Genomic DNA, 16,589 nt, shown 5'->3' on the forward strand with positions numbered 1-16,589 from the left:
CCCCTTCCTTAATAGGTCTGCCTTAAACTGCAAACTGCTTTCTCAGGTTATACTTGTTTTGGTGCCTAGTGTGATGTCACAAGAGACGCGTGCATTTGTTTATGGAGCGCAGGTTGTCTTCATCAGTTTAAGATAACGTTAGAATTTGTTTAACTACATGGCTATTAGCAACAATCTTTCAGTCTTGAGGCGTTTACAAGACATATTTACCATATGAATATCTGGTATTTACCGCGCCCTCCCTAATGACGTGGTTCAACGCGCACGAGCAAATGGGTGTTGGTTACGTGCTCGCTCTCGATATCAAGCGCAGTGACGTATGCTATCCGCCGCCTGTTGGTCTTTCACAGTTGGTGACGAGTATTATGAAAATGGCCTCGACTCTACCCGTAAACGCGAATATCCAGAGAAGATGACGACGCTGAGCTCACTAAGTCAGTCAAACACCAAAGTGTCTACTTTGAACACGTAGTTATTGGTAAGGAAAAGAGAAAGAAAGGAACTGTCGGCAGAGGAACCGTCAAGAAAACACTCCGGACCGCAGTAGATTTTCGACAGGCTGAGGAATCACCATGGAGGATATCAACTCTAACATCAACGCGGACTTGGAGGTGCGGAAGCTTCAGGACTTGGTGAAAAAACTCGAGCAGCAGAACGAGCAGCTCCGGAGCAGGTCCACGATGTTGTCTTCGTCCGGAGCCATGTCGGCGAACCACAGACCCCTGAGCGCCGGGTACGAGTCGTCCTCCCTGTCAGTGGGGATGGCAGCCGGTCTGGCCGGCTTCCCTGGGGTGGGGTTCGGCGGCTCGGGCGGCTACGGTGGGTCGGTGGAGAACAACCACTGCTTGAGACCCCGGCTGTCCTACGACGGCATCAGCTTCAAGAGGGCGTATGAGTGCGAGGGGGCATCTGCTGCCACCTCTCTGTCTAGCATGAACTCCCTCTACCCAGACAACGCCGGGGGGCTGACGGCTGACGGGGAAACCTCAATTCTAGATGAAGTGGACATCCTAGATCTTGAAGACATGGACTGTCTAAACGAAGACGAGGACAGCTGGTGAGTGACGGGCTTGTGTTGGGAGGAAACTTGCCTGCGTCTTCAGGGCTGGCAGCTTTCATTTCTCCAACACAGCTGCTCTACACATTTGCTGCCACATAGACGCCTGGCTAACAATCACCCCAGTAAACTGTCTGAAATAATGAAGTCATCCCCACAAGGAGCTGCATTGTGGATCACCAGAGGGGATTGTTTGGCACACATATGGGCGATGCCAGCCCACCCCTTCACCCCCTCCTGACCTGAGTAGTTTGGCTTCAGCCATTCATAAACTTCTTGTTCTAAAAGCACATTAGTGAAACCTAATTCTGATGGGTTTGGACTCCAGATTATCGCTTTTAAAGTGACAGATTGCGTAGCTTGTCCTGGGAGTGGTGGAAGGAGATCAGTGTGTACAGTGAAAACCCGACTTGTTTTCCTGGCCAGCAGTCATGTGGGAGAGGTAGCCATGGTTATAGTCCTCCTCTCAATTCTCTTAGCACAGCATTTGGCTCAGAGCTGCAGGAGCTCTGCAGCTCCAACTGAGACGTAGCTGGGAAATCATCTCATCGCGCTGGACTGAAAGCCACAACGCCTGCATAAAGCTGACCTCTGACACAGCATTTGCAGGGATCATAAACAATGAGAGCTACGTTATGATTTGAGCAGGTCATGTCTGAGGGTCGCACAGACGAGGATTAGCGTTTGGGAACATGTATTGTTTATCAGAATTAATCCAGCAGCCCTCATGTCTGCCCAGCAGCTCTAATGCACTCTCACTATAATGTTTGGAAAGATTAACATTGTAATCTTTCCAAACATTAAGATGTTTGGAAAGAGGACGTCTCTGTCTGTGCAGTGAAATGAGACGTATACCAGACGTCTGATATGGGCTGATCGGTGATATCAAGGCTTACCTGGGACAAAAACTTACAAAACAACTAACCCATAGAAAGGCGTAGCCATGGCTACACTAGAAGTTTTAATTACAAGCCAGAAAATGGACAGTGTTTTTTCAGCTGTGTGCAATGTAAGATGTCACAGGACCTTCTCCGTCTTACTTGTTGCTGCACATTGCCGGCTAGCTGGCTGAAACAAACCACACTTTCATTACTTAGAAGTAAGAGCTGTTTGGATGGTGTGCAAATGACAGGCTGGCTACAGCTAGCTGGCTAATAACACCTTCTGATAATCACTAGTACTTTATAAAACTCAACATGGCTAAAGAGTAAAATATTTTACACAATAAACACTTAAAAATAAGCTCTACACTTTAAAACCAGCAGTTTCAGCTTCATAACGACGTTAAGCTAAAACTGCTAGCGCCAAGACTGCATTAGCAGTGTCATTGAGCTAACACTGTTATTAAGCTATCAGCGTTAGCAACTTTAACTTAGTAGGAATGATTTCTGTCACTCCTTCAGTTTCCACTTCTGGACCTTCTTTCAGCCAGCTGACTAGCTGTGTGCAGAAACTGTCTTAGAAAATTCAGGCAATTTACTAGAAGAATTTTCAATTGAAGCAATGATAAGATGGACTTTTTTTTTTTTTTTTGAATCTGTGGAGTTTTAAAAACAGGCCATGCATAGTTAGCGATGGGAAGTGAGTTGGAAGGGAGGAGATATTTTATGAGGTCGTAGTTACAAACGTAGGCGAACATAATGATGGGCCTCTTCCTTAAGAGATGCCAGTTTATGCTCTTTTAATCAGCTTCTGCTATTTAGAAGATCCCTAATAGGCATACTCAGCTCTTCGTGCAGCATAATATGTGCTCTACTCAGTGATTTATCATCCAAGTTAAGGCTGTAAATACACTGCTGCAGATCTTGCAAACCTCCTTTTCAGCCTAATTATTTGAGCTCCCTGATATCCAGGTAAAAAAAAAAAAGCAAGCTCCATCATTTGTGTTGTTTGCAGCAGTGATGTCAGGCTACTTCCGAACACTGCTCACTCGTGCTCAGCAGAGCGTTTGGCGCAGCCTGTTTTACATCAGCTTGATATCCAGGATTACCACGTAGTGCCCAGATCTCGCCAGCTCTTGTCACAGACTCCTGTAATCCCATAAATTAGCATTAGAGTGGATTGAAAACGCTCCCTGCTGCTGCAGCGCTCGGCCCATCAGTGGTCGGTTACTACGCTCGTTTTACCTCGAGACGCAGGTTCACTGAGCGCCGCACTGTACTTGAATGACCTCCGTAGAGTCTACAAGTGGCGCAAACATGCAGTATTGATGCTAGACTGGTATTTCCCAGCATTAGCTTCACTTTCCCTGCAGTGTCTTTTGCTTTCATCTCGCAGGCTTCCTCTACGAGTGCAACGGCGCTGACAGCTGCTGACTCAGATTCCTTCTTTTATCTGATCTCGACCATAAACACATTTGTTTTACTTTTAGAATGGGCCAGCTGAGTTGTGGAATGTCCTGGAAACTTTTACACCTATTTTCAGCTTTGATGACCGCATCCTTCGAGGATTATGAACACACTGATCACCAAACCAGATTTCTTTGTTATTGCTGAAGCTATTCTTAAACTTTTCTTTCTCTTTGTTCCCTCTTACTTCCTGCTTGTGTTGCATGTTGTAGTGAAACCAGAATACATTCAGGTGTGAAGATAAGATTTTTATTTAAAGGAGGAAGGTGAAACAGATTATCATTGTAATGCGTTCAGTTTGGCATTAAGTACATTTGTTTGCCGTTTGTACAGTGAGCTGAATAAATGTGTTGACTTGAATCAATTATGGACTAAAAAAATCTTACCAAGTATTTTTCATCTACTTTCTTGTGCAAATACCTTAGTACACTTGAAATAGGACAAAAACTAACATACAAATCACGTTTCAGCAAAATATAGGAGCTTGTTTTAAGTCAATAATTCCTTAATATTGATTCATATTGGCAGATTTTTTTTTTACTTATGGAAAAAAATGTCATAAAAAAAATCTGCTAGTGGAACTAGTGTTTTAATCAATGATTGACTTGAAACGAGCTCCTATACATCTCTGAAAAGTTACTTTTAAGTTAGTTTTGTCTTATTTCAAATGTATTAAGATATTTGCACTAGAAACTAGACAATACAAAACATTTGGAAAGATTTCGTTTGCTTGATTTGTTTCTCCTTTCTAATCTCAGGTTATATGAATCAAAACTGAACAGTCCGCTGCAAAAAACCTTGAGTCCTATAGTGTGGTGTCGGCAAACTCTAGACAACCCGAGTCCTGAGATGGAATCGGCCAAACGCTCGCTCATCCACAGGCTGGACCTCACCCTGTCAGGTAACCTGAAACACGTGATCTTTACCTCTTATCTTTTATTTAAGTAGTAGCAAAAGTAAAATAAAAAATAAAAATGACTCCAGTTATCATAAAGTGAAGTTATGTTTTAACATGGCAGCAATTAAAACAAGTGGCTGTATTTTGTTGTTAATGGCACAGTCATTCTGAAGAGTGTAAAATATCCCGTTGCTCAATCTGGATTCAAACACACCGTTGCTGCTTTCTGCCAGCGCAATATCTGCTGTTGACTTTTGGACTCCCACTAATTATAGTTGTTGTGAGGGGCGGAGGACTGGCTTCAGATCCTCAATGCTAAACTAAGAGACGGGTCATTTCCATTTTGACAGCTCATGTGACCGTTGGATCGTGTCGGGCTGAAGGTTGTGTGCTGGGGTAGATGGGACTCTCTGCTCTGTTGTCCAGGAATCTTAAATGAAAAGCTCTATGCTTTAATTCAGGTTATTGAATGTGCTTGGAGATGTTTGTGCTAGATCTCACTGCACTGTCTTGATTTAGCAATGAGGCTGAAGTGTTATTCTGCTCGTTGGAGGTGATGTCAGTGTATATTTTAAAGGATATCATCTTGCGTTGGCCTTCTCATGTGATTCCAGGGTGTCCAGGCATCCTTAAATTTGTATATTGAAAATTGAGATTTTAAATTGTCTTAAATTCATGAAAAAAAACTGTAAGTTGGCCTCAAATACATGAATCGCAGGTCTTAAATTTTGTAGCTTTTTAAACAGGTTTTCTCACAGGACTTCTCTGTCAAGCAAAGGTTTAAGGCGCACACAGACTTCTTCATTGTGTCCTGTGACCCAATGAACACACAACTACAGTAACTAGCTGCAAATGCACCCTTGCTAGCTAACTAACTAGATTTTTTTATGTCTATTATGGATAAGTGCAAATTTATAACCGGTTGATTGGTTATAAACCCATGTGAATCTTAAAAGCTTTCCACTCCAGGGGTTTTGCACACAATGCACCTAGCCTCAGGGGCATTTCTGTGCAAAACTCCACCTGAAAAATATGCAATTTTCTTCTTTAAATTTCTGTTGCTAATATTTCATTCATCATGGTCTTAAAAAGCCTTAAATTTGAGTTGGTTAAACCTGCAAATGCCCTAGATTCTCCTGCCAGGTGCACAATAAAAAGTTAACTTCATTTATCCTCCGTCTTAAACTAATCTCAACTTCTCTACTGACTTCTATGAAAACTTGGACCAGAGTCAGAAGACACACCCGTGTGACTCCCAAGTAATTTCCATTACACCCAGTTTCTAACAAGAGCCTGGAAATCCTGTTGCCATGATGTTGGTTTAGTTTGTCTCTGCACAGACGTGAAAGAACAGCATATTGTCTCTTCTGTGCAGTCGCATTGACAAAGCAGTCAGATATTTTACCTTGTTTCCAATCAATCTCCATGCCTTTTGTATGTGCACACCCGGCTAAAATCAGAACCTCCGGTGACGTGTCTTGGTTGCGTAAGCTCTACAGAGGAAACGCCTGGGAGTTAGCTCCCTGAGTTAGCACCGCGACTTCTCTCATGTCGGGCAGTCCTGATAGACTGGAACTGTTGAACGCGGTTCCTTCCTGCTTTGACAGCTGCCTCCCGCAGCAGAGAGATGTCCGCTGGAGTCACCTGCAACATTTTCTGAGCAGAAACTTTTGACTCCCACACCTAAGAATCTGTTCAAGCACAGTCCGTCTCACACTTCACTGCCAGTTTCGTCCCTCTTCTCCTTTCTGGCCTTTATCCCCTTGTTTACACAAGCGTCTCTGTTTGTTCTTCTCTCGTGATTTGCCCACAGCTCTATGCAGCTGTTTTAGCTCCTTCTTTATGGACTTCAACACTCAGCTTTCTGTTGTTTTTTTGGTGTGTTTTTTTTTCATTCTCAAACATTTAATCCTGCTCGTTTTGAAGCAGCCGGTTGTCTGCTGGGTTATTTGGGTTTTTCTGTCTTTTAAGTGATTGTTCTTAAGCTTTTTTGTTTTTTAAAGTCATGGTAGGTGGGATCAGCATTTCTTTTCACTTCCTTTCAGGACATGAGAGTTTTAGGGCATACTATTTTAGTTCGTCCCTGAGCTGCAGCTCCCTTTGATTGGCCCGTGTCTTTGTGGAATGACAGCGTGCTGATGCAATGGGGCATGTTACGCAACAGCCGCAAAATCCTTAAGAAGCCATCTGACCTTACCTGGGTCCAAACCAGAAACTTCTACCAGAAGTAGAAAAATGGGGAGAGCAGAGCACTGATTTGTCCATTTCACTCAGCGTTACAGACCTACATGTCGATGTGTTGTCGACATTCCTCAGCAGCTGATCCATGCAGATGTTAGCAGGATGGACATGCTGGAATTTCCTGAATAATGCAGGAGGACAGAGTGCCGAGCCTGAGGGTGAAGGAAGAGGGAAAGTGAAAGAGGCCGGGTGGATGGAGAAGGAAGTCGGCCTTAAAAGGCTGCTTTCCATTCACCACAGAGCAGCGTAAACACACCCACCCAGAAGGAGAAAGGAACTCTGGGATCGGAAAACGAGACGACGGCCTTCCAAACCACCAGAGGTTTCCCGGTTAACCATCTGCCAGGTTCAGATTGAGATCATTGGGCTCAGGAATGGAGCTTTCTGACTGCTGGTTTGCAGGCTGTCACAGAGAATCGCATTGTTCTGCCTGCATATGGATTGAATGGCGTGCATTGTTTAGGAACTCCATCAGGCCCGCACTCAGCATACGGTGCTGAACACTCGACCGGACTTACAGCACAGTGCAGAGCTTTCATTGAGGCTCTGGCTCACACACTGAGACCCAACACACTGCGTCAGATCAGTGCCACGCCGAATAGAAGCAGCATAAAAGATTTCAATTCATGTTTAGAATTGGTCTGTCCCTCCAGGAAGTTGCAGTGATTTTTTTTATTTTATTTTATTTTTTGAATTGTGACAACCTGAAATGACTGATTTTTGCGGCACCCTTTTCAAAATGTTGTGATCAAAGTTGATTTTATTTTAAACATTTGCTGCATCATTGTGTAGGCTTACAAACGTTGAAATTGCTGCACATAACCTTCCCACAAAAAGACAGGCTTTTAACATGGTTAATATTTAAAGTGCAAATAACGTTTCCAAGTATGTTCTTCAAGAAGCACCTTAACACAAATAAAATCCTGAGGAGAGCAAAATAATCATTCCACATCAGAATAAACATGAAATGTTTAGAGCATGAGCAGGTCATACAGAACGTCACCAAATGGGATTTTGCGAAAAGAAAAAAGAAACGAGCTAAGGTTACTGTTTAGCACCACACATGCTTTCATCTTGCAAGTTTGGCTTTTTCATGAGATGTGAAACGGGAAGATAAATTTAAGAAGATTTGTCAAAACTCAGTTGCAGAGATCGGTCAGAAAAGAAGGAGAGCCAGAAAACATTAAGATGGTCAAATTTGTGGTAAAGTTGCGTTGACTGGCGAAAATTGCAAGACTGCATAAAATTTGAGTCATGAGTGAGTTTACATTGATAGTTGCGATCGCAACTTCCTGGAGCAACTGTTTGGTTTGGCATTTATTCCTTCAGTCATGGTCTGTTTTTGTTGTTTTAGCCAACAAGCGCAGGAGCCTGTATGGGAGCCCTTATCTCCAGCAGAGCTACGGAAGCCCATATAGCACAAATGCAGCCAACAGCCCCTACAGCAGCGGCTTCAACTCCCCCTCCTCAACGCCCTGCAGAGTTCCCATTGTCCGCCAGCAGCTGATGCCCAGTAACTCTGGTAGGGAGCGCTTGTTATCTCACTCTGCTGCGCTGTATTTCTTCAGTGGGAGACTGAAATGTTCATGAATGACTTCCTGTCCAGTGCACCAGAGAAACGCAGCGGCGGAGAGGAATCCTCCGGCGATCAGTCCGCAGTCATCCGTGGACAGCGAGCTGAGCACATCGGAGATGGACGAGGACTCGGTGGGCTCCTCGACTACGTATAAACTCAACGACGTCACAGACGTCCAGATAATGGCTCGCATGCAGGAAGAGAGTACGTTACCGCAACGCTTGTACCTCCAGCTGTGCTCTGACGTTCTGCCTCCCAAAGCGTTTCTGTTACACCGTTCATGTCTGTCGACAGGTTTGAGGCAGGAGTACGCCGCCACGGCGTCCAGGCGGAGCTCGGGTTCTTCCTGCCACTCGCTGCGGCGCAGCACCTTCAGCGACCAGGAGTTGGACGCGCACAGTCTGGAGGACGAGGAAGAGGCGGTGCACATGTCCTTCGCCTCCAACCTGCCCTCCAGCCGTTTCAGTCCTTCTCCTCGCCACTCCCCCCGTGTCTCCCCGAGGAACTCCCCCCGCTCGCGCTCCCCCGCCCGCTCCATCGACTATGGCCACAGCCGGGGCTCGCCGCAGCCCATCATCAGCCGGCTGCAGCAGCCGCGCCACTCGCTGCAGGGCCACGGCCACGACCTGCAGACCAGCGTGGTTAAGAATGAAGGTAAACACAGACCTCACAAGTACTGACGTTATCAGTGCTTTTCTAATTCAAAATCTGATTTAGACCTGTTGACATTAAACCAATGGTAACAATTAGGGCAATAAATCGACTATAGATGGAAAGATGGATAGGTGGGTAGATTTTATTGGAGGCTCAAAGTCCAAAACATTAAAAAGTTTTGGAAGAATTACTTTTTATAAAATTTTGATTTTTTTTTTAGCCATTTCACTCCTTGGTTTCCCACAGGTCAAAGTTATGACCTGTCATTTTGTTTTACCGTTTCTGTTCACTTGGACTTTGAATTCAGGTCAACTATGACAAAATATCAGTGCTAGGCTACATTTTATTAATTACAGATAAGGAAGTAGTTTTTCTTTTAACACATTAGCCTCAAGTTATTGTCAGTAGCAGGATTTTGAAACAATCATGCAAACGACTATTTTGGAGAAAGTATCACATGGACGGAGGTTGTCCGATTTTGATAACCCTCCCGGTAAAATTGCATCTTTATTCTGCGAATATTCTTGTAATTAAACAAACATTCTTGCTCTCGTATGCTGTTACTCAACTCACGGAAAGGATGATTTCTATCATTTGTAATGTTTGTAGAAAATAAAGTAAGAAGAAAAAAAAATCTTAGTCAGATCTGGTATGAAGAAATCAGATATTTTATCTTTAAGTCATATCATCTAGCCCTAGTAACAATTCAATTGATCCACACAAAGAAACGCTTGTGTAGATTTCTTGTTACTGACATCTGGTGTGAATTTCCAGTCAGCAGCTCCATGAGAATATCGGTATCTCATGGAAACATGTCAGTATTCCTCTGCCGTTTGCTTTGAGCTCATTCACCCTCTGTCCTGCTGCTGCAGAAAAGCTTCGCCGAAGTCTTCCCAACCTCACGCGCTCGGCCGCCGTGACGGCTCAGTCGCCAGAACCGGTCAAGAACAGCCGCAGCTGCGAGTCCAACCTCCAAGTGCCAAACGGCGGCTCTCCCCGACACCAGAGCCAGTCTGCCAGTGAGTATCAGTCCTGACGGCGTCCTGAGCGATCTGATGCGACTCCAACAAACAAATCTTATTCATGCTGCAGCAGCCTTCAGATTAAATATTGTAACCACTCCGCTGACATTATTCAAGCATTTGTTTTGTGCTGCAGCTCAGCAGCGTGACAGGCTTTGTAATCTCCTGTTAGTCATTGTGTGAGTGGGATTTGTGTTGTTCTTCCACTGGAGGGACTCTGCTGCTTTGTAGTGACATGGCTTTGTTGTTTGGGTGGGTGTGTGGGGGGGATCCTCTTTGATCAGTCTTGGTTGTAACATCTTTTATTTATCTTTTCGTCTTGTCTAACTTTAACACGAATGGAATGCTCTCAACCTGCAGAGTAAAAGCATGGTACTGGCAGCCGGTTGGAGGACCTTTCACACTAACATATTTCCCTCAGATTTAACTCTAGTTGTGTTCTTTCTGGGTAAAATCCTCCCTCTGTAAGTAACGACTATCCATTTAAGGTAATCCTGTAAAGAGAGGGAAAGGTAATGGTGTTTTCTTAATCCAGGATCAGTAGGAACAGAGCAGGTTTCAGCTGCTGACTCTGACATGGCCGTCTGCGGGACGGGGAACTCTTGGTCTTCATGCTTTAGATCAGATTCTGTTTCCTCCTGGGCTGCAGAAGATCTTTATTGCATTTTAAACAGTGGCACTTGTTGGTCCTCTCTCTGTTTCTACCTGAGCTTTGGTGGCACCAGGCATGCGGGCCCACCTAACCGCTGTCTTCTCTTCACTGTAAAGCACGGGTAACCCACACCCTCCTTTTTTCTTCCTTCTGGACTTCTCCACCTCCTAGAGGAAGCATCTTCAAACTGTTTGTATGTGGAGCCCCCTGGTGGACTTCCCAGGCTTTCTTTATGCTCTCCAGTGAAGCGGTGATTCTCAGACGTCAGTGTTGACTTGTGCCGTGTTTTCCAGCTGCTGCTCAGCTCCCGAGATACTCCGGTACTTCTCGCTCGTCCCCGAAACCCAAACAGCTTCTCCAAAAGCCAACCGCCCTGCGAGGTAACGGCCTGAACCAGCTGGAGGCTGTCCAAGTGATCTCACACACCGACATGTGCACAACTTCTGACACACTGAAAGCATGGGCTATCGATGAGTGTAGATGATGAGCTCGCCATATTTATGGGTCTGAAAAGGATGTGAGCGAAGTGCATTAAGGCACTCAGCTTGTTGTCTCTGAGGCTGTAAGGTAATGCATTCTAGATGCTGTTTGTGCAGCTCTCTTTGTGAAGATGGAGGAAATAACACGGTGGAGCAGACTGGTTGTATTACAGTCTGATGACGGAGGGGACAGTGTTATTTTATTTGGTTTTTATAAACAAATAGGACTTGTTGGATTGCTAACAGGATGTTATAGTAGCATTCAATACGGTTAGCACTAGTAACTGGATACATTAATCTAAATCGGTATTTCTGCCGCATCGTTTGCTCGGCTCACACGCGCTCAGCACAAGCTTTCAGACTGATACCTTTGAAAGTTTGAGTTGAGAACCTGCGAGCCGAGCAAGCGGTGTGGCGTTTTATACTTGACGCCAACCTTGGTGCGGTATTCACATAAAGGCCAGTCCAGGTGAACTGAAAACCTGCCCTACAAATCGACCTGTTTGAATGAGAGGCAAAGCACATGACCAGCCACCTCAAGGACACGCGCGCTCCACGACCCCGGGTCAACGCCTCAGCTATAAAGCTAACTTCAGAGCCTGAATGAACTGCAGACATTTAGAGGACTCCAAATTTTCCATCCATAGTCAAATAGCTAGACTGTGTTGAAATATAACCCCAAAATCTCATTAACCAGCGGATTTAGAAATATGGCTGCCATGTGATTTTTGGGTCCTATAAGTAATAAAACAGTCTGACAGTCATCAGACATCCCCTTCCTGCCTGCTCTGAATTAAGGCCTGTCTCTGTTGTCTTTGTCCAGTCCCACTCTCCTGTTGCTTTGGAGAAGAAGGTGATTTCAGTGAGTATTCACTGACGGCTCTCGTCTTTAAGTATCCTGTGACTGTGTTTGCGCTCCCTGGTTGTATCAATGTTGTGCTTTTGGACTGTCCTTGTTTTTGCTCCGTTTGTGACTCGCCTCATTCTGTCAACACATGACAAATCATCAGTCAGCAGCTGTGTCCGATAAGATCCGTTTCATTTTATTCATGCTTGAGTGACCGTTTTGTAGTTCCAACCAATAAGGATCATTTGTGGTAGTGGGATGTTTTTGTTTTTTTTTAAAATATCACCGTACTCTTTCATGCTGCTCTACTGACCTCACATTAATGCCAGTCTCACACCATTGCATTGTTGATCATCATGTCATCGCTAAAGTAGACAAATAAATGGTGTAAGTTTAAGAACGACGCGCGTAACTCGGTTACACCTGACCTTCCTTCCTTCTTTACTCGTCTGCAGTCCCATCTCCCAGTAAGCTCCGAACTCCGGCCACGCCATCGCCGCTGGCTCTGAGGCAGCCTGTAAAGGCCACATCCACCCCCAGTTCTGCCACCTCCACCCCGACCCGCTCGCTGGCTCCGCCCCGCAGTGGCCTTCCTCGACCGAGTGGTGCTGCAGGAGGAGGCATCCCTCTGCCTCGCAGCAAGCTGGCTCAACCAGTGCGCAGGTACGCCTCGCTATGTTCTCCTACGCTTCTATACATCTCCGTTGTTTAAATGTCATCGGATTTACATCAGTAATCCAGTTCAAAAAGTTACTGGTGTTAAATAAGTTTCCATGGAAACTAATCAGCATTTACCAAGATGAAAACTTTAAGAGCGTTGCCTGTTACAGGGCAAGATATTTGTTCACAACTTTCCTACAGAAATCCAATTTCAGAGATTTAATATACTCCCACTTTGAGGTTGAAACGGTCAATTGGATTACTTGTGAAGAATCGATTATTGAAATAATCGTCGACTAATTTATTGATTGATAAATCTTTAAATACAAAAATTGCCAGTTTGCTGAAATAACAACATGCTTAGGTAGCCATTAAGCCAAAACTGTATTAAAAATATATACATTTTGCATTTAATATGAAACAAAGAAACTTTATCCGTAAATATATTCTTGCCCAAAACTCCTGCAGTTACATAGTTTTAGATTCAAGCTTCACAATTTTTTCACGTTAGAAGTTTTAGCTGCAGATGATCAAATATACACTAAAGGAATGCTTTGTTGTTGCATTTTAGGCAATAAAATGTTTTTATTTTAAAAAGGGAATTGAATTATTTATTTGCATCTTTTACTGCATTTTCAATTTTGTATTAAAAATGCTTAAGTGGTTAAATGAAAGATCTGCTAAATGTGCCAGTTTTTTTTATCCAATTAATCATCAGAATAATTAATAAAATAATTGATTAGTAAAATAATTGCTAGTTGCAATTCAAACAAGCTGACTAAACCTGGTGGCTTCTCGTTTCCTCAACTATGATGTAAAACAAAATGCGTCAAATTGCTGAAATTCATTTCTAATATTCTAATTCCTATGCTTTAACTTGTTGGGTAAAATTAATCATTGTTTTCTCATTTTATTTGAGTGTTTTATATAAATGTGTTCAGTTACCCAACTGGCTCTGACCAGTTATTCTTTAAGGTTCTTTATTTATCTATGATGTAATTTCCCACTCAAGGGGTCCATCTGCCCCGTTATCTCAGCACGGTTCCACTGAAGAAGGTCATCATAATAAAAGTCAATTCCCAAGAGGTCACCAATCTTTGATCCCGAGCGAGTTGGAGGTTGTGGATCTCTCCCTTTGCAAAGGAAGGCATAAAAACCTCATTGGTCTCGTGTCTGGTTCTTTACAGGTCTTGAGCTAATTTTAAAAACCCCAACATAACTCATTGTAGATATTTTGTATAATTTATAACTGTAGACATAACATACTCTTATCAAAACGCAATTCTTTGTGTTTTCCTTCAGATCTCTTCCTGCTCCCAGATCTTACGGCAGCACAGGCGACAACTGGAGAGAAGGTTGTTACTGAGCTGAGCCAGCAGGGGGCGCTCTCCGGCCACACTATCAGCAGAAGGAAGGCAACAACACAACACGGCACTTTATGTACAAGATTTTCCTTAAAGAGACAGACGTGTATAAATCAGAGTTTTAAAAAGGAGAGACTCCACAGTGTGTCAAAGGGCATCCATCCCATCGTCGTTCTCTGGGGGGACTGGCTCTGCGGGGGACGGAGGGCCCTTGGGCATCTAGTGCGGCCTACACAGAAAATGCCAAAGAACCCAGCAGAGGACACGCTGCCTGCAGTCGTGCCTCTATGCCCGGCCTCCCTCCCGCCTCCTCTGCTCTCTTGTCACCTCCCTCAGGTTGAAATGTTTCCACACATTTCTGTTGTTCTTCTGCTCTGTGTTCAGCAGGTGTTGGTGAGTGATCTCTATGACGATGGCGTGCAGGTGAACTGTCCCGTGATGTTAAGAGAATTGTTTGATGTCTTGCAACAGTGAAAGCACCTCTCTTGTGTGGGTTGAACTCTTTAATCGTTCCTCTCATAAAGTAAAAGAATAAAAAAAGTCAGCCAGAATGTATGCACAAGTTTGTTTTACAAATTATTTATTCAAATTATTTAAGAAGCATATGTCCAAACATCCATATCAGTATTTTGAATAAAAAACAAAAAATCTGTTTCTTGAGAATGTTCATTATGAACCTCAGCGGCAAGCTAACTCTCCAAAGCCTCGTTTTTGTTTTTTTTTGTCTTGAAGCATCAGATCAGTTCTGGTGGAAAACCAGAGTGAGGGACGCAGTGGCCAAAGCCTCAGTTCTATACCGCCCCCTACAGGACATTTATCACAGTGCTCAGTTAAAGGACAGCGCATCAATAAACCGAAGTTGTATTGGTTTCCAGAATCTGACTCGTTTTCTTTTTTGTTGTTATGGAGAAGTTATCACTGTCACCCATTCAGCCGATGCAACCAAGACAACTCTACTGTTCCCCAGTGATCTGTGTGTGTCGTTCAGGAGGGGAAAAATAAAAGGAATTGAAAATAATTTGAAAGGTTTTGATAGGCTTTCACGTGGCGTGCTACATGAATCAAGAAAGGCATGCCAGTGTTAGGACAGGTGTTTGGGTCATTGCTTTGGTGGGCGTCTTCAACCAGTGCCTATAATTTCAAATTTCACTTGAGTTTGTTTATGATTTGTGCCAAGATCTTTTTTTGCCAATGATGTTTTCAGCTTTGCATCTATGCTTGCCTGTTTGTTTTTGTAACTAAATCAACACACTTATAATTGCTTTAAAATGTTCCTTTTGCCTTTGTATTTAAATATATATATATATATATAAAAATACTGGTTCTGTAAATGAAACTATTTATTAAAGATGGTGCCTCTGTCAAAGCTCAGATTTTGTGGGAAGCCAGGATGAATGTTGCAAAAAGACATATAGCACACACTTTGTGTGAACCATTTTTTGTTAATGAACCTTTTTTATAGCCACAACCATGACATTTGGTTTTGCTGTGTAAAGTCACATTTCAAATAAAACTTTAAAAGTTTCTCCTTTCTTCTGTAGCCTCTGACTTGTTTTTTTTTTCCTCCATCCAAAACAAAAAGTTGGGTTTAATTTGGTTGAACAATATCAAAAAATGAAACAAGATTAAGTAATTGACATAAATTACTAGAAAAACTGGAATTATAAACCAAAATGTACAGTTAATGACAATTTATCTGGCAAGCTAGGTAGCCATCGTTTCAGTAACGTCTTTAAAAGCATTATGTATTCGACACACAAACCGTATTACGTACCTGAAGTTACTTCCTGGTTGCCAGGAACAGCCTGTGATGTTTGTGCAGAGCGAAGAGGAGATTGAATCACGGAGTGGTTCCAAATCATCCCATCCCATCCCATACTGGACCTCAAAGGCGTGACGTCAGGACTCGTATCCTCTTGAAGAGTGAGACGGTGATCTGCTGCAGACTCTGCTTTTGAGGGCTCAGGACACATAAAAGATGGTTCACATGGATGATGCTGAATGTGGTGATTTATTGTGAGGAGATCACCATAATTCATTAATATTGCTCAGGATGTCTGATCTAGAGGACTACGGTGTTAAACTGCTAATGGACTTTAATAATGGCTAAAAATAGATTGGAGAAATCTAAGGGTTGATTTCTGGGGAGGAAATAAACTACAACATTTGTTCTGTAAAAGATTCTTACTCTGTTGCAGTACGAGAGAGAATCTCGTACTGTTTGAAACAGAAAAACATATTCTTCCATATTTGAGTTGTACAAAGATTAATTGTACAAGGTGTTTATTTTGTCCTACTACCAAATATAAAAAAGCAACAAAAACACAGTTAGATGGTGAGGTGTGGATTTCCACAGCAGGATTTCCCAAATACAAAGTTTTAAAGTGCACACTGAAAGAACAAAAAGGTAAGTATGTTCTGTTTGTCACAGGAAAGAGTTGGGCGGATCATCTTGCATGTATAAATCCTGGGATTATTTTTGACAAGCTTCCATATAAATTTTTGCTTAAAAGATTGCTAAAAGACTTCAATGATTAAATCTGGCTATTCAGATTGACCAGCGGGGCTTCCATGTGTGTCTTTGTTACCAAATTGTAATGAAATCCATGCAGTTTTCTCACACTTTTTTTTCTTTTCTTTCTTTTTTTTTTACAGCTGTACAGGTTAAAAACTTGCAAAACGCAAGACAATGGTCACGAGACTTTATCGGAATTAAATTAAGAGCTGAAACAAAATGCCAAACAAATAGAAAAAGATAGCCTGATTTGACTTGGTGAAAAAAAAATTATAT

The 16,589-nt window shown here is 43.1% G+C and overlaps 1 protein-coding gene across 3 annotated transcripts; it reads left to right on the forward strand.

The window, feature by feature from the left end:
- Window positions 1-301: 301 nt before the first annotated feature.
- slain2 (SLAIN motif family, member 2) lies at window positions 302-15,331 on the forward strand. Of its 3 annotated transcripts, none has more exons than XM_008407504.2 (9): window positions 302-1,057; window positions 4,164-4,306; window positions 7,899-8,066; window positions 8,151-8,324; window positions 8,415-8,774; window positions 9,647-9,793; window positions 11,751-11,789; window positions 12,230-12,437; window positions 13,737-15,331. In XM_008407504.2, exons 1-9 carry the CDS (start codon window positions 573-575, stop codon window positions 13,798-13,800), a joined length of 1,788 nt encoding a protein of 595 aa, XP_008405726.1. In that variant the 5' UTR covers window positions 302-572; the 3' UTR covers window positions 13,801-15,331. The 3 variants fall into 3 exon arrangements, with proteins under 3 accessions (XP_008405726.1, XP_008405725.1, XP_008405727.1); XM_008407503.2 differs by lacking the exon at window positions 11,751-11,789 and adding an exon at window positions 10,742-10,828 and having other exon boundaries at window positions 303-1,057; XM_008407505.2 differs by lacking the exon at window positions 11,751-11,789 and having other exon boundaries at window positions 303-1,057.
- Window positions 15,332-16,589: the final 1,258 nt, after the last annotated feature.

Source organism: Poecilia reticulata, linkage group LG4 (assembly GCF_000633615.1).
Source record: "Poecilia reticulata strain Guanapo linkage group LG4, Guppy_female_1.0+MT, whole genome shotgun sequence".
Taxonomy (NCBI): domain Eukaryota; kingdom Metazoa; phylum Chordata; class Actinopteri; order Cyprinodontiformes; family Poeciliidae; genus Poecilia; species Poecilia reticulata.

Coding starts and splice junctions, on each gene's coding strand:
- slain2 (XM_008407503.2), top strand. CDS start 573: ATGGAGGATATCAACTCTAACATCAACGCGGACTTGGAGGTGCGGAAG. Junction 8,067..8,150: donor GCTGATGCCCAGTAACTCTG/GTAGGGAGCGCT, acceptor CTTCCTGTCCAG/TGCACCAGAGAAACGCAGCG. Junction 9,794..10,741: donor ACACCAGAGCCAGTCTGCCA/GTGAGTATCAGT, acceptor CGTGTTTTCCAG/CTGCTGCTCAGCTCCCGAGA.